The 18,750-nt window shown below is 47.2% G+C and overlaps 1 protein-coding gene across 1 annotated transcript in view; it reads right to left on the reverse strand.

Moving 5' to 3' along the window:
* Positions 1-18,750, reverse strand: part of LOC130537297 (uncharacterized) — a 253,319-nt gene that overhangs the window by 65,733 nt on the left and 168,836 nt on the right. Inside the window, 2 exon segments of the mRNA XM_057053982.1 lie at positions 34-146; positions 417-518. Of these exon segments, the coding sequence (XP_056909962.1) occupies positions 34-146; positions 417-518 (215 nt within the window).

An 18,750-nucleotide genomic window follows, 5' to 3' on the forward strand; every position in this document is an offset into this window, starting at 1 on the left:
TCACAAATTAAATCTCATATTGAACAGTTTTACTTTGTTTGGGCTTCATTTCAGCATCTCCAGATCTGCTTCCAGATTGTGAACAAGAGGACTCTCCTGGTGGAGCTGACTGGTCCCAGTTTGATAGGATGTGCTCCCCCCTCTCACTATGAAACACATCTCTATTAGTCCTTTGATTTATAGGATGAAAGAACCTGATCAAGACTCAATATTGTTCCAGCATTTATGTCTGAATTCATCTTTCAGTTTAAACCTGATTCTTGTTTCTAATCAACAATATTCACATTAAGTCTGTAACTATATGACTGTCTGAGGTTTAAGTGTTAAACATCTCCAATAATAAACTCACAACCTGCTGCTGTTAATGTGACTAACAGCTGCCACACAAACACATCATCACGCTTTAGTTTTCTTACATTTCCTCTGAACTTCTGAAGTTTATTATATCATCTTTGGACCGGTCACTCTTCAGGGACACACAGCTGGGCACTGTGGACTCTGCTCTGTCCTCGTCCATCCTGAGGAAACATCAGAAATAGTGATGAGACTGTGATGAAGGTAAATAATCTGTAGAGGTTGGAGTTAAATAATCCCAATTCACTGCATTTTTATCAAACAGGAACATTTCTAATCCATTCTGGATAACAACTGAATCAATAAATCAATGATGTCTCTGTATCATTTTCATGTTTTCAGAGTTTAAGCTGCTTTTTTTAACTGTTCCCTGCAGTGAGAAAAGAACTGGCACCTTTTCCAGCCCCTCATCCTGCAGCACTGAATGTGCTCTAAAGTTCTTTCCAGAGCAAACGTCTCTGCACTTGCAGCAACATGTTGTAGTCATGGATCCGTGAGGAGAACCGGATACAGGAAACGCCCCCACTTTGATCCCAAAACCCAACTGGTGGCCAACGGTGGTCCTGCAACGACGGGGACGCTGGTCCATCGGCCCCACAACACTGGTTTTCCACAGGCCAACATGGTGAAAGGACTGTCTTCAGCTCAGCCACTAAATTATCTGGTGCTACATAAACATACTAGTCAGGACTTTTTATCTTCCCTCCTTTGTTCCCCTCTTCAATTATTTCTATGATCCAAGTCCTCAAAGATCACTGCTCTATTTAAAATAGATGAAAGGAATGACACCCACTCCTGCATTTCTTTCACAGTGGTTCCACAACATAGAACAATAAACCACTGTGAGAAAACGTGCAACATGAACCCAAAATCCTGTTGGTGTCCTGTGATCCTGTGTGGATTTATTTAATTATTTTTAAAGTTTATTGTCTTAAATAATACCAAAATATCCAGCTGTGACCTGGACTGTTGAACAACTCTAATAACTCTAAGAGCTTTTCACCTGTCACAAAAATGTCGCTCTTCCTGCTTTGTCTGAACAGAATACTTTCACTTTTAAAACCTAATCAGCAGCTTTATGGCGTATATATTACTACCATTAAAGCATTCTGGGAGGGTTTAAAGTTCTTTTAGGATCAGTAGCAAAGAGCAGAAAAATAAAGTAAACTTCACTTAGAAAGAATATTCAACTATAACTAAAGCCAGACTATAAGAAAGTTAAATAAGACCTCTTCATTTATAATGTATAATGATGTTTTGTGCTAAAACTAAATATGAAGTCTTGTTGAATTTTCTTAAGCCAAGAATTCTTCAGCTCTATGCAGCTCTTCAATAGTCACAAAAATGTTTTCAAATCTTGATTTTATCTCCAAACACAACTGTCAATTCTTTTCAATAATGCTCTTCGTTTACTCACCTTGTCGGTCTTCAGTCTTCCTGCTTAGTCTGAACGGAATACTTTTAAAAACTGGTTTGTTGGGTTTCCAGTTTCTGGGACCGTTGTTGCTGGTGTCTACCTGCAGGGGGCGTGGAGGAGCCGCTCATCAGCCACAGTGGCCCCGCAGACACACGCACCTGCGGTCTCTCTTCAATCTCCCGTTAGATTTAAGGACAGAACTCCCGTCTGCCAGCGGCGGAGTGTTTTCGGCCACATCGCCAAACCCTGACTTCTGTGGCTTGACTATTTTTGAGAGTTTTCCTCGCGGACTTGTTTTGGACTCTCTCGAGGTCTCTCCGCGTCTCTGTGAACGCGGACCGAACTGTTCTGGTTCACTTTAAAATAAAGACGCTTTTCGGACACCATTCTCCGCCATTATTCAACCTGGTTAAATAAATAAGATTTATGATGCGTCACAGATTTGAAAGACTTGTAAAAGCAGCATATTTCTGCAGCCCTGGAGTCCAGGAGGAGCAGCAGAGGTCAGAATGTGTCGGAGCGCGTTTAACTATTGTCTGCAGTTCCACGCGTGTCCACCTGGTGGCGGTAAAGCACCACATGATATTTCTCCTTTTTGGATCTTCTTCAGCTGCGTTGAGCTTTAAATCTTCACCTGTCGCTCCCTTTAAGCTCTAAACTTTGCGGTTCTGTGTGTAGTTTGTTGGTTTGAATATTTCTGATGAATTCTGATGACGACTGAAACTGTCAATGACCAATAGAAAGTTCGTCCATTTTTCTACTGCGTCACACATTTTCATTATTTATTGTCATTTTTGGGTCTAAACTGGACCAGTTCTGTGAGCTGTTTTGCTTTTTCTGTGGACCAGATGTTCCAGGCAGGTTCCATCATCGGACACAGAGGGAGACAGGTCACGTGACAACAGTCAGCCTTTAGTTCTTTATTACAGGAGGATCTGGTTTATATACAGACACGTATCTGCAAAATACTAAAAAGTCTATGAACCCAAAGTACTAAACAGTCTACATCCACACACCCGCGTGTATTAAGTGTTTATACACACGTGTGCGCGTACGTGCACACTGTATATTCATATAATCACTGTTAGTTTCTAAAACACCAAAGTAGAGTCACTGAGGCACGGCTTCACCTCCTTTACACCGAGGTTTCCCTGAGAAGGTGTGATGAACTGTTGCAGGAGGAAAAGCATGGAACATGTTAATAACCGGACACAACAACACTCAGGTTTATTGTCTGACGGCATCAGTGTCTCTGGTTGCATCTGTCTGAGGAGCATTGTGAAACCAGGAGCAGTGTAAATGAGGGGGGGGGGGCAGTGAGTGGATGCTGCATTCATCAAACACACAATAGTCAGAAGAGAAGAAGGAAGAACAGAAGCCCGTGTTCCTCAGTGTTGGTGTGGAGACGCCTGTTTGGAGGAGCAGGAAGCAGGCTGGACTCTTCCAGCTGGCTTTAATGCCACTTCTCTTCTGAGAACCTCCCAGCAGCTTTCTCTCCACCATCTTTTTACGCTGAAGGTTTCTGATCATTTCAGGTCAGATGTTCTTGGACTGAGGTTAAACATGTTTGTTCTTGTGCTCGGAGCGAACCGACGATCCTCTAAAGTCAGGCATCCTAAAGGTGGATGTTTTCTGAGGCCTGGAGGCTTTAAAGTGGCGCTTTTACCCACTTGTCCTCGTTCTGTTGGAAACTTGATCCAAAAACCTTTTCTGGAGCTTCATGTTCTGCTTTTTTGAAGGAATGAAATGGTTTCATCAGCGCTGCCGGGGGCTGAGCAGGCTTCATAAATCTGAAGCTCTGAGATCCTTTAAAGATCTCCTGGAATCAGCAGATGGGGGTTTGATCAAAAACGGTAAGAATCAGTCAAGCTATCAAATCTTGACTCAGTCCAAGCGTGAACCAGTCCATCCAGAGCTGATTATGGCTCAGCCAGGAGGAAAGCACGGCCTGGGGGGGTTCATATGGAGCAGGCCCACTCTGGCTCTATTGCTACTGAAAACAGCCCTTCAGCACAGCAGCCTGGAATACAGTTCTGGAGAACACCTGTTCCCAGCAGAACCTGTTTAAAACGGGACCAGTAAAGATGCCCGGCGTGACCACGACCACGGGGAGAGAGGGGGGGGGGGGGCAGAGACAGGCGGTAACGCCGCTGCCCCCCGATTCACCTGGAAACAACAAAAACCCCAGCAGCTTGGACCCAATATGGCAGCGTGTTCCTCAGAAACGCTCCTCAAACTCTCCCCACAGCTTCATTGCTAAACAGGATTTGGGTTTTTTTGTCCGTGCTAAATGGAAAGTGTTTGTCCTTTGGTGGTCCAACCACGATTTGGATGGATGGAAGATTTGATGTTATTGAGAATAAAAACAGCTGAAAATGGAAGCAGAGATGTTTCAGAGCACCAGAGTTCAGAAAGAGTTTCGAATCAAACACCGCCTGTTGGGAATGATGAATGGATGAATTTTTATCTAATTTAGACTAATTTAGACTAATTTTAACATCCTTTATGCCAGTTCCATAGAGCGTGCGCGCACACACACACTAGCAAAGATGATATCCAAACAGCCAAATAAATGGGAGTCAAAAGAAATCATTTAAAGCTCATATGTCAGAGTCAAGGTCGAGGGTTTTCTATGGCCCCCGGGATGATATTGATTTATTTTTAGAACCGGCCCACAGGCCACAGATGTTTTACACAGGCCAATACTACATTTCCCACAATGCAACGGTGACAGTCTGAGCGGGAGGTGGCTTCATTTCATTATTTATCAGTAGTCATTAGCATAACAGCAAAAGTTAACTTTCAGATACCCATAAAATGGCGAAACGGAAGGTGGACACTGAGAACCGGGGGTTCAAACAAGGTGGGAGTGGGAGTAGATGTTCACGGAGGCAGCTGGGAAACCTGGGTGTCTTCTGAGTGGAGAAAGGGTGGCGGTAATGAAAGAATATCATCTGAGACGGCATCATGAAGCTAAACACGCGGACAAAGACAAGAATATGGACATGGAACAAAAGCTACAGAAGGTTGAGGAATTAAAACCAGGCCTCAAATCTGGACAGGCTCTGTTCAGAAAAGCCAAATCTCAAAGCGAGGCTGCTGTCAAGGCCAGTTTGATTCTGGCAGAAGAGATCGCTCAATCAGCCCGGCCATTTCCAGAGGGGGATTCCATCAAACACTGCATGCTTAAAGTTTGTGAGCAAGTTTGCCCAGACAAAAGGCAACTCTTTAGAAACGGGAGCCTGAGCAGAAACACCATTGTTGTCCCTCAATCTAAAAGAGCAGCTGGAGAAAAAGGGGAAAGATTTCATGGCATCTTCCCTGGCTGTGGATGAGAGCAGCGACATTAGAGGGGACTCCAGCCTCAACGTGACAGAGGAGTTCCTGGCGTTACGTCCTGTGCACGGCACAACCACAGGACAGGATTTGTATGAAGAGGTGTCAAGATGTGGAAATGAGATGGAGCTGCCTCGGGAAAAACTGGTGGGCTGGACAACAGACGGAGCAGCTGCCATGTGTGGACACAGGAGTGGACTGGTGGCCAAGATACGGGAGAAGATGCAGGAGGAAAACGTTACGGCTGAACTGACAGCTCATCATTGCATCATACACCTGGAATCGCTGTGTGCTGAAGCCCTGAACATGGAACATGGAATGTTCACCATCACGCACGCAGGGAACTTTATCAGAGCCAAAGGTTTAATTCAGCGCCAGTTCAAGGCGTTTCTGAGCCAGTTGCAAACGCAGCGTGGTGATTTGCCCCATCACACTGAGGTGCGATGGCTAAGCCAGGGAAAGGTGCTGCAAAGATGTTTCCAGCTTCCTGAGGAGATCGGATGTTCTTGGACAGCAAAGGGAAAGACACAACCCAACTCCCAGACCAAAGGTTCTTGTGTGAAACGGCTTTTCTGTGGGACATTCCGAGTCATCTGAATGCAATGAAGCTGCAGCTGCAGGGTCGGGGTGGTGTCCCCTCTGATATGTACAGTACAGTGAAGGCCTTTAGAACCAAACGCACTCTGTGGGAGGCACAGATGCACAAAGGAAGCTTGAGCCACTTTCCCAGCTGCCAGACCCTGGAAGAGAAGCTCTCTACCAGCGTGTTCCCGAGCACAGTTTGCTGATTAAATGAGTGTTCTGGCCGCTGACTTCCCACGCCGAGTCACTGACTTAAAAGCACCAAAAAGCAGGTTTGAACTGCTCAGCCGTCCGTTTGAGGTTGAGGTGGAAAGCTCAGCACCAAAGCTCCAAATGGAGGTGATTGAGCTCCAATGCAGTGATGCCCTGAAGGCAACACATGGGGCAGTGGGTGCTGCGGAGTTTGCCCGTTTCCTCCCCGACACACATCCAGGCTGCTCCAACGTTGCCTGTGTTGGGCAGCACAGACCTGCGGGAACAACTGCTTTCTTTGATGAAGCTGAACAAAACATCACACAGAAGTGGACTTCCTGCTGAACACCTTCACTCAGTTGTGAGGAGTTCCTCAGCTCAGAGCCGGACCCCCAACATTGATGAACTCGTCCAAAAGATGAGACACCACCAAGTATCAGCCTCAAACTAGTGAACATTAAGGTGCAATAACACATTTACAATTATTACTCAGCTCAAGTTTAAAAGGTAAAGGTAAATTTAGCCCACTTTTGCTAAATGAGAAAATCTACTGATGGTGCCTTGAATAATACCGCTTCATTCATTTAATGTTCATGTTACGGGGATTTTTATAGAAAGCAAATTTGTCTTTTGTGCCTCTTGAAAATTAAAAATGACTGACAGAGCCATAAGAAACTATTGCTTTATTTATCTGATCATATTGTAAAATATTTGTTAGGTTTTCAGTTGGTTCAATTTGGTTCACTAGACCAGGGGTCACCAACACGTTGCCCGCGGGCACTCGGTCGCCCATCAGAACCACATGAGTCGCCCACCGGCCTGTTCTAAAAATAGCTCAAATAGCACCACTGACCAATGAGCTGCATCTAATTTATTTTGTTTGCTATTCTTGTTTAAATCACACTGACACATAAACTGGAAATAACAATATATTAAAAAAAAACTTTAAAAAATGCTTAATATAAATGAACTATGACCTAGTATAGTTCAAAGGTCAGTATGATGCGCATGACCAAAACGTAGCGTCTACGCAGATCGCTACGACCAAACAGCCGAGCGGGCGCAGCCAGAACGAGGAGATGACTGACCCATAAAAAGATGGCAGAAAAAAGAAAGAAGACACATCATTTTCACCACGAGAGTTTCTTTCTCCACAAGAGAAGAACTTCTCACACTACTGCCCCTAAAGACAACTACGAGGGGAGTTGACATATATAACGAGGGGAGTTGACCGACTACAGACGGGGCTCCCGCTGTGAGCGGCCCACTACAGACGGGGCTACCGCTGTGAGCAGCCGACTACAGACGGGGCTCCCGCTGTGAGCGGCCCACTACAGACGGGGCTCCCGCTATGAGCGGCCCACTACAGACGGGGCTCCCGCTGTGAGCGGCCCACTACAGACGGGGCTCCCGCTATGAGCGGCCCACTACAGACGGGGCTCCCGCTATGAGCGGCCCACTACAGACGGGGCTCCCGCTGTGAGCGGCCGACTACAGACGGGGCTCCCGCTGTGAGCGGCCCACTACAGACGGGGCTCCCGCTGTGAGCGGCCCACTACAGACGGGGCTCCCGCTGTGAGCGGCCCACTACAGACGGGGCTCCCGCTGTGAGCGGCCGACTACAGACGGGGCTCCCGCTGTGAGCGGCCCACTACAGACGGGGCTCCCGCTATGAGCGGCCCACTACAGACAGGGCTCCCGCTATGAGCGGCCCACTACAGACGGCGCTCCCGCTATGAGCGGCCCACTACAGACGGGGCTCCCGCTATGAGCGGCCCACTACAGACGGGGCTCCCGCTATGAGCGGCCCACTACAGACGGGGCTCCCGCTATGAGCGGCCCACTACAGACGGGGCTATGAGCGGCCCACTACAGACAGGGCTATGAGCGGCCCACTACAGACGGGGCTCCCGCTATGAGCGGCCCACTACAGACGGGGCTCCCGCTATGAGCGGCCCACTACAGACGGGGCTATGAGCGGCCCACTACAGACGGGGCTCCCGCTATGAGCGGCCCACTACAGACGGGGCTCCCGCTATGAGCGGCCCACTACAGACGGGGCTCCCGCTATGAGCGGCCCACTACAGACGGGGCTATGAGCAGCCCACTACAGACGGGGCTCCCGCTATGAGTGGCCCACTACAGACGGGGCTCCAGCTGTGAGCGGCCCACTACAGACGGGGCTCCAGCTGTGAGCGGCCCACTACAGACGGGGCTCCCGCTGTGAGCGGCCCACTACAGACGGGGCTCCAGCTGTGAGCGGCCCACTACAGACGGGGCTCCCGCTGTGAGCGGCCCACTACAGACGGGGCTCCCGCTGTGAGCGGCCCACTACAGACGGGGCTCCCGCTATGAGCGGCCCACTACAGACGGGGCTCCCGCTGTGAGCGGCCGACTACAGACGGGGCTCCCGCTGTGAGCGGCCCACTACAGACGGGGCTCCCGCTATGAGCGGCCCACTACAGACAGGGCTCCCGCTATGAGCGGCCCACTACAGACGGCGCTCCCGCTATGAGCGGCCCACTACAGACGGGGCTCCCGCTATGAGCGGCCCACTACAGACGGGGCTCCCGCTATGAGCGGCCCACTACAGACGGGGCTCCCGCTATGAGCGGCCCACTACAGACGGGGCTATGAGCGGCCCACTACAGACAGGGCTATGAGCGGCCCACTACAGACGGGGCTCCCGCTATGAGCGGCCCACTACAGACGGGGCTCCCGCTATGAGCGGCCCACTACAGACGGGGCTATGAGCGGCCCACTACAGACGGGGCTCCCGCTATGAGCGGCCCACTACAGACGGGGCTCCCGCTATGAGCGGCCCACTACAGACGGGGCTCCCGCTGCGAGCGGCCCACTACAGACGGGGCTCCCGCTATGAGTGGCCCACTACAGACGGGGCTCCAGCTATGAGCGGCCCACTACAGACGGGGCTCCCGCTATGAGCGGCCCACTACAGACGGGGCTCCTGTCTGTAGGCCTCATGTGCCAGAGTGATGGGCTTTGAGCACGTGATGACTCCTGTGGTGAAGATCATCAACAGCATCCGCTCCAGAGCCAAACAGCTCAGAACATTCAAGGTTCTGTTGGAGGAGCTGCCAGCTGAATATGGTGACCTGCTCCTACACACAGAAATCCGATGGCTCAGCAGGGGACGGATTTTGCTTCCTTTTTTGTCCTTTTTGAGTGAAATAAAAGAGTTCATGCAGTCCAGAGGGGAAGACGCCGCGCTGCTGGATTGATTGATTGATTGAGTACTTTATTGATCCCTTTAGGGGGTGTCCATCAGGGAAATTAGCATCTCCAAAAAAACATACAGCACTGTACAAAATTACCCACCACCATTACACACCATTAAACCTATTAAAGATAATAAAAATAGAATAAAATAAGAAATAAAATAGAATAAATTAAAAATAGAATATAAATAAAAAATATAAAACTATAAAAATGTAAATAAATGAATAGATGGATGAATGAGCTGAATGAATGGATGTCCCAGTATTATGTTATTGCAGTGTTGTTCCAGTCCTTCTGTTGGCCCTCCTCCCCCCCAGTGAGGAGTTGAACAGCCTGATGGCTCGGGGGATGAATGAGTTCCCCAGTCTGTTGGTCCTGAACTTGGGGAGGCGCAGCCTCTGGCTGATCAGGCTTCTCTGGCTGTGGATGACAGTGTGCAGAGGGTGGCGGACATTGTCCATGATGCTCCGCAGTTTGTCAATAGTTCTCCTCTCTGCCACTGTCGCCAGAGGTTTCAGCTTCATCCCCACCACCGAGCTGGCCCGCCTGATCAGCTTCTCCAGCCTGGAGAGCTCCGCTTTTGTCACACTCCCCCCCCAGCACACCACAGCGTAGGACAGGATGCTGGCGACCACAGACTGGTAGAACATCCAGAGGAGTTTCCTGCAGATGTTGAAGGATCTGAGTCTCCTCAGGAAGTACATCCTGCTCTGGGTCTTCTTGTACAGCTGCCTCGTGTTGCTTGTCCAGTCCAGCCTGTTGTCCAGCCACAGCCCAAGATATTTGTAGGTCTGCACGCCCTCCACCTCCTCCGTTCCTATCTGAACTGGTCTAGGTCTCGGTCGGTCCCTCCCAAAGTCAATGACCAGTTCTTTAGTTTTGGAGGTGTTGAGCTGCAGGCTGTTGTTGTGGCACCAGGCAACAAAGTCCCTCACCAGGCACCGGTACTCCTCCTCTTGGTCGTCTCTGATACATCCAACGATGGCTGTGTCATCTGCGAACTTCTGAATGTGACAAATTTCAGAGTTGTAACAGAAGTCCGAGGTGTACAGAGTGAAGAGGATGGGGGACAGCACAGTCCCCTGTGGAGCCCCGATGCTGCTGACCACAGTGTCAGACGTGATGTCCTTCATCCTGACGAACTGCAGCCTGTCGGTGAGGTAGCTGGAGATCCAAGCAACCAGGCAGGGGTCCACTCGCATCTGTAGAAGCTTGTCCTGTAGGACAAGGGGCTGGATCGTGTTGAAGGCACTCGAGAAATCCAAAAAGAGGATTCTCGCTGTGCCACTCCCCTTGTCCAGATGCGAGTGGACTCGGTGCAGCAGGTAGATGATGGCGTCCTCTACACCGACCTTGTCCCGGTAGGCGAACTGTAAGGAGTCCTCAGCGTGCTGCACCTGGGGCCTGAGGAGGTTGAGGAAGAGCCGCTCCAGAGTCTTCATCAGATGTGAGGTGAGTGCCACCGGCCGGAAGTCGTTCAGCTCACTCGGTCTGTTCTTCTTGGGGACTGGAATGATGCAGGACGTCTTCCATAAGGTGGGCACTTTCCCCAGCTCCAGGCTGAGGTTGAAGACCCGTTGTAGCGGCTCCCCGAGTTCAGCAGCGCAGGTCTTGAGGAGCCGGGGACAGACTCTATCCGGTCCAGCTGCTTTTCGGGGCCGGAGCTTCCTCAGTTCTCCCCTCACCTGGTCAGCCGTGAAGCAGGGAGGATGTGGGGATGGTGAGAGCAGGGGGATGGGGGTGGTAGAAGGTGGAAGGGTGGGAGGAGGGAGGTCAGTAGAGGGAGGGGAGGTGGAGGAGGGAGGAGGGAGGAGGGGTTGGGGGAAGGACACTGACTGGACACTTGACCGTGCATTTTTAACGGACATTACTGGGAAACGGAACAGTTTGAACTGGGAGCTGCAAGGCAAAGGTGAGACTGTTGCTGATAGGATCAGTGCTGTAAATGCATCTAAAGCCAAGATGAACATTTTCTCTGTGCATTTCCAGACAAAAGGTGCTGCACTTCCCCTCTGTGCAGATGGTGCTGAGAGACAACGCTTCTGCATGTGAGGCTTTGGACTAAAGCGCAAAATGCAGGAATTCTGTCTTAAATCAGCATCAGCCGTCTTTGTTCATTTAAATATATGGAGCAGTGATCCAGGATTAAACGTTGCTGTTGTCCAAGATTACTGACTGATCCATGATGTGTAACAGATTTCTATTATATCGATTAATGTGAATGTTTGCATTGAAATTTGACAGAAATCTGCAGAATGTAAACTGTATAAAAGTTCACTTTCACAGAAACAGTTGCAGTCTCATTATGGGCTGTAACTGGAGGAGCTCCAGCTTATGTCATTAGAATCTACATGATTCAGTTTATTCATGCTTTTAGTGCTCTTTTGACTGAATTTTACCAGGTAAAAATGTACCTTTTCTGCCCCCCAAAAAAGAGTTCCTCTGTGTTCTAAGAGTTTAAAGAAATGCATTTAAAAACCTTAACAGGAGGCCAGATTTCCTCCAAAAGCCTGGTTTGACCAGCAAGTCTGGCTCATTTACAGTTATTGATGAGCTCTTTTTCTGTGATATCTGCCATTTAAGTCCTAAAAAGCTGTTTAAGGGTCGTTTTCCTTCCACTTCTCAATCACCGTCGTGTCTAACTTCACAGGACCTGCCCAAAGGTTCCCGTTTCTGTCATCCTCGCAAAAACGGACTAAAAGGACGCTTCTCCGGGTCATCCAGCTCACGGTGTCCAGGCAGCTCACTTTCTCTGTCGGGTAGACGATCTTCCCACAGCGGGCGCACTGAGGGTTCATCCTCGGAACCTCCTCCGCGGTCTCCTCCGCTTCTTTAAAACAGATATAGTTGCCGTCGCCGGCAACCGAGCGCCACAAGTTCCAGCAAACGTTTGACAACCAGCAGCGACGACAAAATGTCGAGATACAAGTCAGTAGGAGACAGACGGAGCCTCTGTGGACGCACGAAGGAGCCGCGTCCGGGCTGGAGACTCGCTGATGCTGCGCTGACAACCACCGTCAGTGACAAGCTAGCGAGAGTGAGCTCACGAGACCGGAAACTAGCGGCAGAAACCGGAAGTAAACAAAGGAGCAGACAATTTTGCGTTCAAGTTTCATTCAAATATGCAAATAAAGAGACAAATAACAAATACATTTGAACTTAACAGAAAATATAAAGACTCATGAACTTTATTTATACCCAAAATGTAGTTTTATTACATAAACTTCCTCAAGCAAATATTTACGCTGTATGATATTAAACTATTAGAATTACACAAATGTATTTTTAATTTATGCCAAAATGTACATGTAAAAATGTTTTGATCCTCAGTCACATGACACAAAGTCCTTTGGTGGTCCAACAGGACAACAATTTGGATGGATGGATGATTTGATGTTATTGAGAATAAAAACAGCTGAAAATTGAAGCGGAGATGTTTCAGAGCACCAGAGTTCAGAAAGAGTTTCTAATCAAACACCGCCTTTATCTTTCAAAATATGGTGTCAACCCCTTTAACATGATCAAATAGTCATAACAATGAACAAGTATCACTTGTCCTGTTATTTATACTTGAATTCGTTATGTCTAATACATTTCCGTGTGTGTACAACCACCTCCTCAGCAACGATGCCCAATTCAACGTGGCCTACTACTGCAACGTTCTGGTGGATTCAACAGGTCTCTGCTACTGGTCACCACCCGCCATCTTCAGATCGTCCTGCTCCATCAGCATCAAATATTTCCCCTTTCACTGGCAGGACTGCACGCTCAAATTCACGTATGCACGGGCAGGATTTTTCCTTGTTGTTTGAAACGCAGACAAACTCTGACATGATGTTTTAAACTGAGCTGAGTCAAGATTTTATAGAATCTAAACACATATGAGAGGAGAAAAAGGTGCAAAAATAAAATGCACGGTGCAGCTAAACTCTCCCAGTAGGAAAACAGGCTTTTTAAATTCTGAACTGCATTTCCCATGTTGCCTTGCAGCTCTCTAACGTACAATGCCAAAGAGATCAGGTTGCTCCTGAAGGAAGAAATACTCAATGAAACCAAGTGGACGGTTGAATGGATCATTATTGATCCTGCAAGCTTTACAGGTAACCAAGTAAAGATTCATTTCCATTTATTTTTATTTTTTACTGCATACAGTCCTGGAGCTTGTTGGGGACTTTCAGTGTACTGGATGCTGTTGATACATGCAGAGAAGTTGTTTTCACCAGAGCCTGAGCCTTCAGACTGGCTGCAGCTCCAACCAGACTGACAGTCATAACTTCATCACTTGTGTCTGAACTCTGGCTTTGACCAACAGAGAATGGTGAGTGGGAGATCATCCACCGACCCGCCAAGAGAAACACCTACAAACACATTCCCATGGAGAGCAACAAGCATCAGGACATCACCTTCTACCTGGTCATCAGACGCAAACCTCTCTTCTACGTGGTCAACATCATCATCCCCTGCGTGCTCATCTCCTTCCTGGCCTCGCTGGTCTACTACCTGCCCGCAGACAGTCAGTGCAGAGTCACAGAACGTACTGAAGCCAGCGTCAGGCAGATTAACAGTCTGGGACCTTTTCAGAATCACAACTACATGAACTGAGTTAACCTTCAACAGCACCCAAAGAATCAGACATTATAGCTGAATATCACGTCAGCACGGGACAACACAGCTAATAAAGCAGCAAACATCGGTAGTGGGCGGAGCTGAGGGGCCGCCATTAATCGAGAAACATTAATTAGCTCCCCAACAGATTTTTGAATATATTTTAAAAAGGATAATAAAAATGTCTGTGTGTGTGTGTAGGTGGTGAGAAGATGACACTGTCCATCTTGGTGCTGCTTGCTCAGTCTGTCTTCCTACTCTTGATCTCTCAAAGGCTCCAGAAACATCCACGTCCGTTCCTCTTATTGTGAAGTAGGTAAACGCACCATTTATTTCACATCACTTTAACTCTGAATCAGATATATTCTGCTTCTCCAAACTATATATACATTAGGGCTGCAGAACCAGGTGACAACCGGCTGAGATTTAAAAAATGGAAAACACCTGAGTGTGTTTGTGTGTTGAAGATATTTGATGTTCATCATGGTGGTGGTGACGGTGGTGGTGCTGAACTGTGTGGTCGTCCTCAACCTCCACTTCAGGACGCCGAGCACGCACGTCATGTTTCAGAGCACCAGAGTTCAGAAAGAGTTTCTAATCAAACACCGCCTTTATCTTTCAAAATATGGTGTCAACCCCTTTAACATGATCAAACAGTCATAACAATGAACAAGTATCACTTGTCCTGTTATTTATACTTGAATTCGTTATGTCTAATACATTTCCGTGTGTGTACAACCACCTCCTCAGCAACGATGCCCAATTCAACGTGGCCTACTACTGCAACGTTCTGGTGGATTCAACAGGTCTCTGCTACTGGTCACCACCCGCCATCTTCAGATCGTCCTGCTCCATCAGCATCAAATATTTCCCCTTTCACTGGCAGGACTGCACGCTCAAATTCACGTATGCACGGGCAGGATTTTTCCTTGTTGTTTGAAACGCAGATAAACTCTGACATGATGTTTTAAACTGAGCTGAGTCAAGATTTTATAGAATCTAAACACATATGAGAGGAGAAAAAGGTGCAAAAATAAAATGCACGGTGCAGCTAAACTCTCCCAGTAGGAAAACAGGCTTTTTAAATTCTGAACTGCATTTCCCATGTTGCCTTGCAGCTCTCTAACGTACAATGCCAAAGAGATCAGGTTGCTCCTGAAGGAAGAAATACTCATGAAACCAAGTGGACGGTTGAATGGATCATTATTGATCCTGCAAGCTTTACAGGTAACCAAGTAAAGATTCATTTCCATTTATTTTTATTTTTTACTGCATACAGTCCTGGAGCTTGTTGGGGACTTTCAGTGTACTGGATGCTGTTGATACATGTAGAGAAGTTGTTTTCACCAGAGCCTGAGCCTTCAGACTGGCTGCAGCTCCAACCAGACTGACAGTCATAACTTCATCACTTGTGTCTGAACTCTGGCTTTGACCAACAGAGAATGGTGAGTGGGAGATCATCCACCGACCCGCCAAGAGAAACACCTACAAACACATTCCCATGGAGAGCAACAAGCATCAGGACATCACCTTCTACCTGGTCATCAGACGCAAACCTCTCTTCTACGTGGTCAACATCATCATCCCCTGCGTGCTCATCTCCTTCCTGGCCTCGCTGGTCTACTACCTGCCCGCAGACAGTCAGTGCAGAGTCACAGAACGTACTGAAGCCAGCGTCAGGCAGATTAACAGTCTGGGACCTTTTCAGAATCACAACTACATGAACTGAGTTAACCTTCAACAGCACCCAAAGAATCAGACATTATAGCTGAATATCACGTCAGCACGGGACAACACAGCTAATAAAGCAGCAAACATCGGTAGTGGGCGGAGCTGAGGGGCCGCCATTAATCGAGAAACATTAATTAGCTCCCCAACAGATTTTTGAATATATTTTAAAAAGGATAATAAAAATGTGTGTGTGTGTGTGTAGGTGGTGAGAAGATGACACTGTCCATCTTGGTGCTGCTTGCTCAGTCTGTCTTCCTACTCTTGATCTCTCAAAGGCTCCAGAAACATCCACGTCCGTTCCTCTTATTGTGAAGTAGGTAAACGCACCATTTATTTCACATCACTTTAACTCTGAATCAGATATATTCTGCTTCTCCAAACTATATATACATTAGGGCTGCAGAACCAGGTGACAACCGGCTGAGATTTAAAAAATGGAAAACACCTGAGTGTGTTGTGTGTTGAAGATATTTGATGTTCATCATGGTGGTGGTGACGGTGGTGGTGCTGAACTGTGTGGTCGTCCTCAACCTCCACTTCAGGACGCCGAGCACGCACGTCATGTCTGAGTGGACCAAACAGGTAAGACACACACATCCTGTTGTGCCTTTGTTGAACAGATGAACATCAGGATACATCAGGATATATGAATGGATATATTATGACTTAATAACATGAATGAGGATATATGAACATATGACTGAATAACATATGAAAGAGGATATATGAACATGTGACTTAATAACTTATGAAAGAGGATATATGAACATGTGACTTAATAACACATGAAAGAGGATATATGAACATATGACTTAATAACACATGAAAGAGGATATATGAACATGTGACTGAATAACATATGAAAGAGGATATATGAACATATGACTTAATAACATATGAAAGAGGATATATGAACATGTGACTTAATAACACATGAAAGAGGATATATGAACATATGACTTAATAACACATGAAAGAGGATATATGAACATGTGACTGAATAACATATGAAAGAGGATATACGAACATATGACTTAATAACATATGAAAGAGGATAAAATAGTAACGTAAAATACAGACATTTGAAGAGACAATTAAGAGACTGTTTTCATGCTTATAAGAGTGGCCGAGGAGCCATTTAGAACTTTATAAAGAAGCATTGTGTGATACCAGGAACTAATTTAACTTCAAGGCGAAGCTGCTTCTGCTTTGTCGACCATCGACTGATCTCCTGAAAGTCCACCAGCGCTTTTTAAAAACTGAATTTTTCATCTATGGAGGGAGTAGACGGCAGATGTTTCCACAGATGCTCTTCACCAGTGGTCAGTGAGTGATGCAGCAGATGAGCGGGAGTTGACTGGCTTCTACCAGCCATGAATCAATGTCTCCAGCCCATAGTGTGGATTCCCTAGGAGATCAGACAGCAGCTTCACTCCTGGATCCTTCAGCTGGTTCCCACTCAGGTCCAGTTCTCTGAGATGGGAGGGATTGGACCTCAGCGCCGAGGCCAGAGAGCCACAGCTGATCTCTGATAAACTGCAGTTAATCAATCTGAAAAATGCAGGATGAGGTTATACGGTGCAGGTCTGCATGTTATCTGCGTCAGTACTAAACCTACGTTAGTTCTTAGTTGGGTCAGACCTGAATTCACGATATTACAAGGAATTTTTTTAATGTGGTGCATCACAGCAGTGTTGAGAACAGCCTCACTTCACCATCTTAGCAGCTGGTATATAGGTAGAAACATGAAGACTGACCTGAGCCTCTCCAGTTTACAGTTTGGACTCTCCAGTCCAGAACAGAGCCGCTTCACTCCTGAATCCTGCAACGTGTTGATGCTCAGGTTCAGAACCCTCAGATGGGAGAGGTTGGACTTCAGAGCTGAGACCACAGAATCACAGCTGGTCTCTGATAAACTGCAGCCTCTTAGTCTAAAATAACAATTATTTTGAGAGAAGACAAATAAAAATCAACATGTACCAGAGCAAAACACAGCTTACAAGCAACAAACCTCTGGTCCTGCACCGGCTTATCTGCCGTATGTTCCTATTTTGGGTTCTTTCAGGGCGGTTGGACAAGATCTACAGCGTATGTAAAGTGTGTGTGGGTCAAAATACCTTCCAAGTTTGTGAAACCACATTTCTCAATAGCACTCAACTCTTGTCAGGAGCTGGGACAAAGCGACCCACTCCTGACAGCTTGTGGGCGATGCTGCAGCGACCCTGCAATCCCTACACTCTCTGGTGAAACCAAATCAAAGGTTTTAGACACTGCTGGATGCTGGAAGGGGGGCTATAGTCTGGACGCATAGTTCAACAAGGAGCTCAGGAAAAGGTGCAGCTGCCACCTACTAGAGACAAGCACACTGAGCTGAGATTCAAAGCCCTCTCCTCCCAAGAGAAGAGCTTGTTTGTTGGAGGCTCTTCTGGGCGATACCTGGTGCCACAGCTCCAGCTCAGCCCGTCTCTGGAGCTGAGGTGGAGCTTAGCAAGTTTCATGGTTTTCCACCACTTCCTCTCGCTGAGGACCTTCTCAGCTGGTGGTTTCTGCTCCACCTTCCAAGTTGAGCAGGTGATACTTCTGCATTCCTGCCACCAGTGTCTCTGCAGAAAGAGTCTTCACTACTGTTTTATATTAGATTGTAGAAAATTAGGATTTTTGGTTGATGTCTTAGATGTTGTTGACTAAGAGCAGGTTTTTCTTTAATAACATAGAGAGATTCGATGAGAAGAGCAAATGTATTATTTTATGAGCTACTTCCACTACTATTATATACACATACTTCCATATTGTCTTAGATTGTGAGCTGCATTTATTGCATCGTTCATAGAAAGTCAGATTTGTGAGGAGAAAAACTCCAATAAGGTCATTTTCTTTAATGACCATTACAACAGAAGGAGGCGATGAACAAACAGATTTATCTAAAAATGTGTGAAAACTTATGGATGGAAACCTTTTTAAAATGGTTGCATTGTGTAGAATCGGTGTAGAATCAACTTGTTGACTTCTGATTTGGACTCCAATGGAAGTGAGGTGCAACAATTGTGGATGCTGAAAGCTTCAGATCTTCATGAAGGTTTCTGTGGTTGGACTGACCTGCTGCCCCTTTAAGAGGGAGGCAGGTTTGGGCTTCTGGCTGGAATGAAGCCACCTAAGATGAGAATGACTGCAGGCTTTCGGTACCAAGGTTTAACAGGGTGCTCACTTCACACTTGGGCTTTTCTCTTTTTTGGGATGGCTTTTCTCAGGAGAGAAGGGGCATGGCACACTGCAGCAGCTTTCTTTTGGGGTTT

The sequence above is a fragment of the Takifugu flavidus genome, chromosome 14 (genome assembly GCF_003711565.1).
Source record: "Takifugu flavidus isolate HTHZ2018 chromosome 14, ASM371156v2, whole genome shotgun sequence".
Taxonomy (NCBI): domain Eukaryota; kingdom Metazoa; phylum Chordata; class Actinopteri; order Tetraodontiformes; family Tetraodontidae; genus Takifugu; species Takifugu flavidus.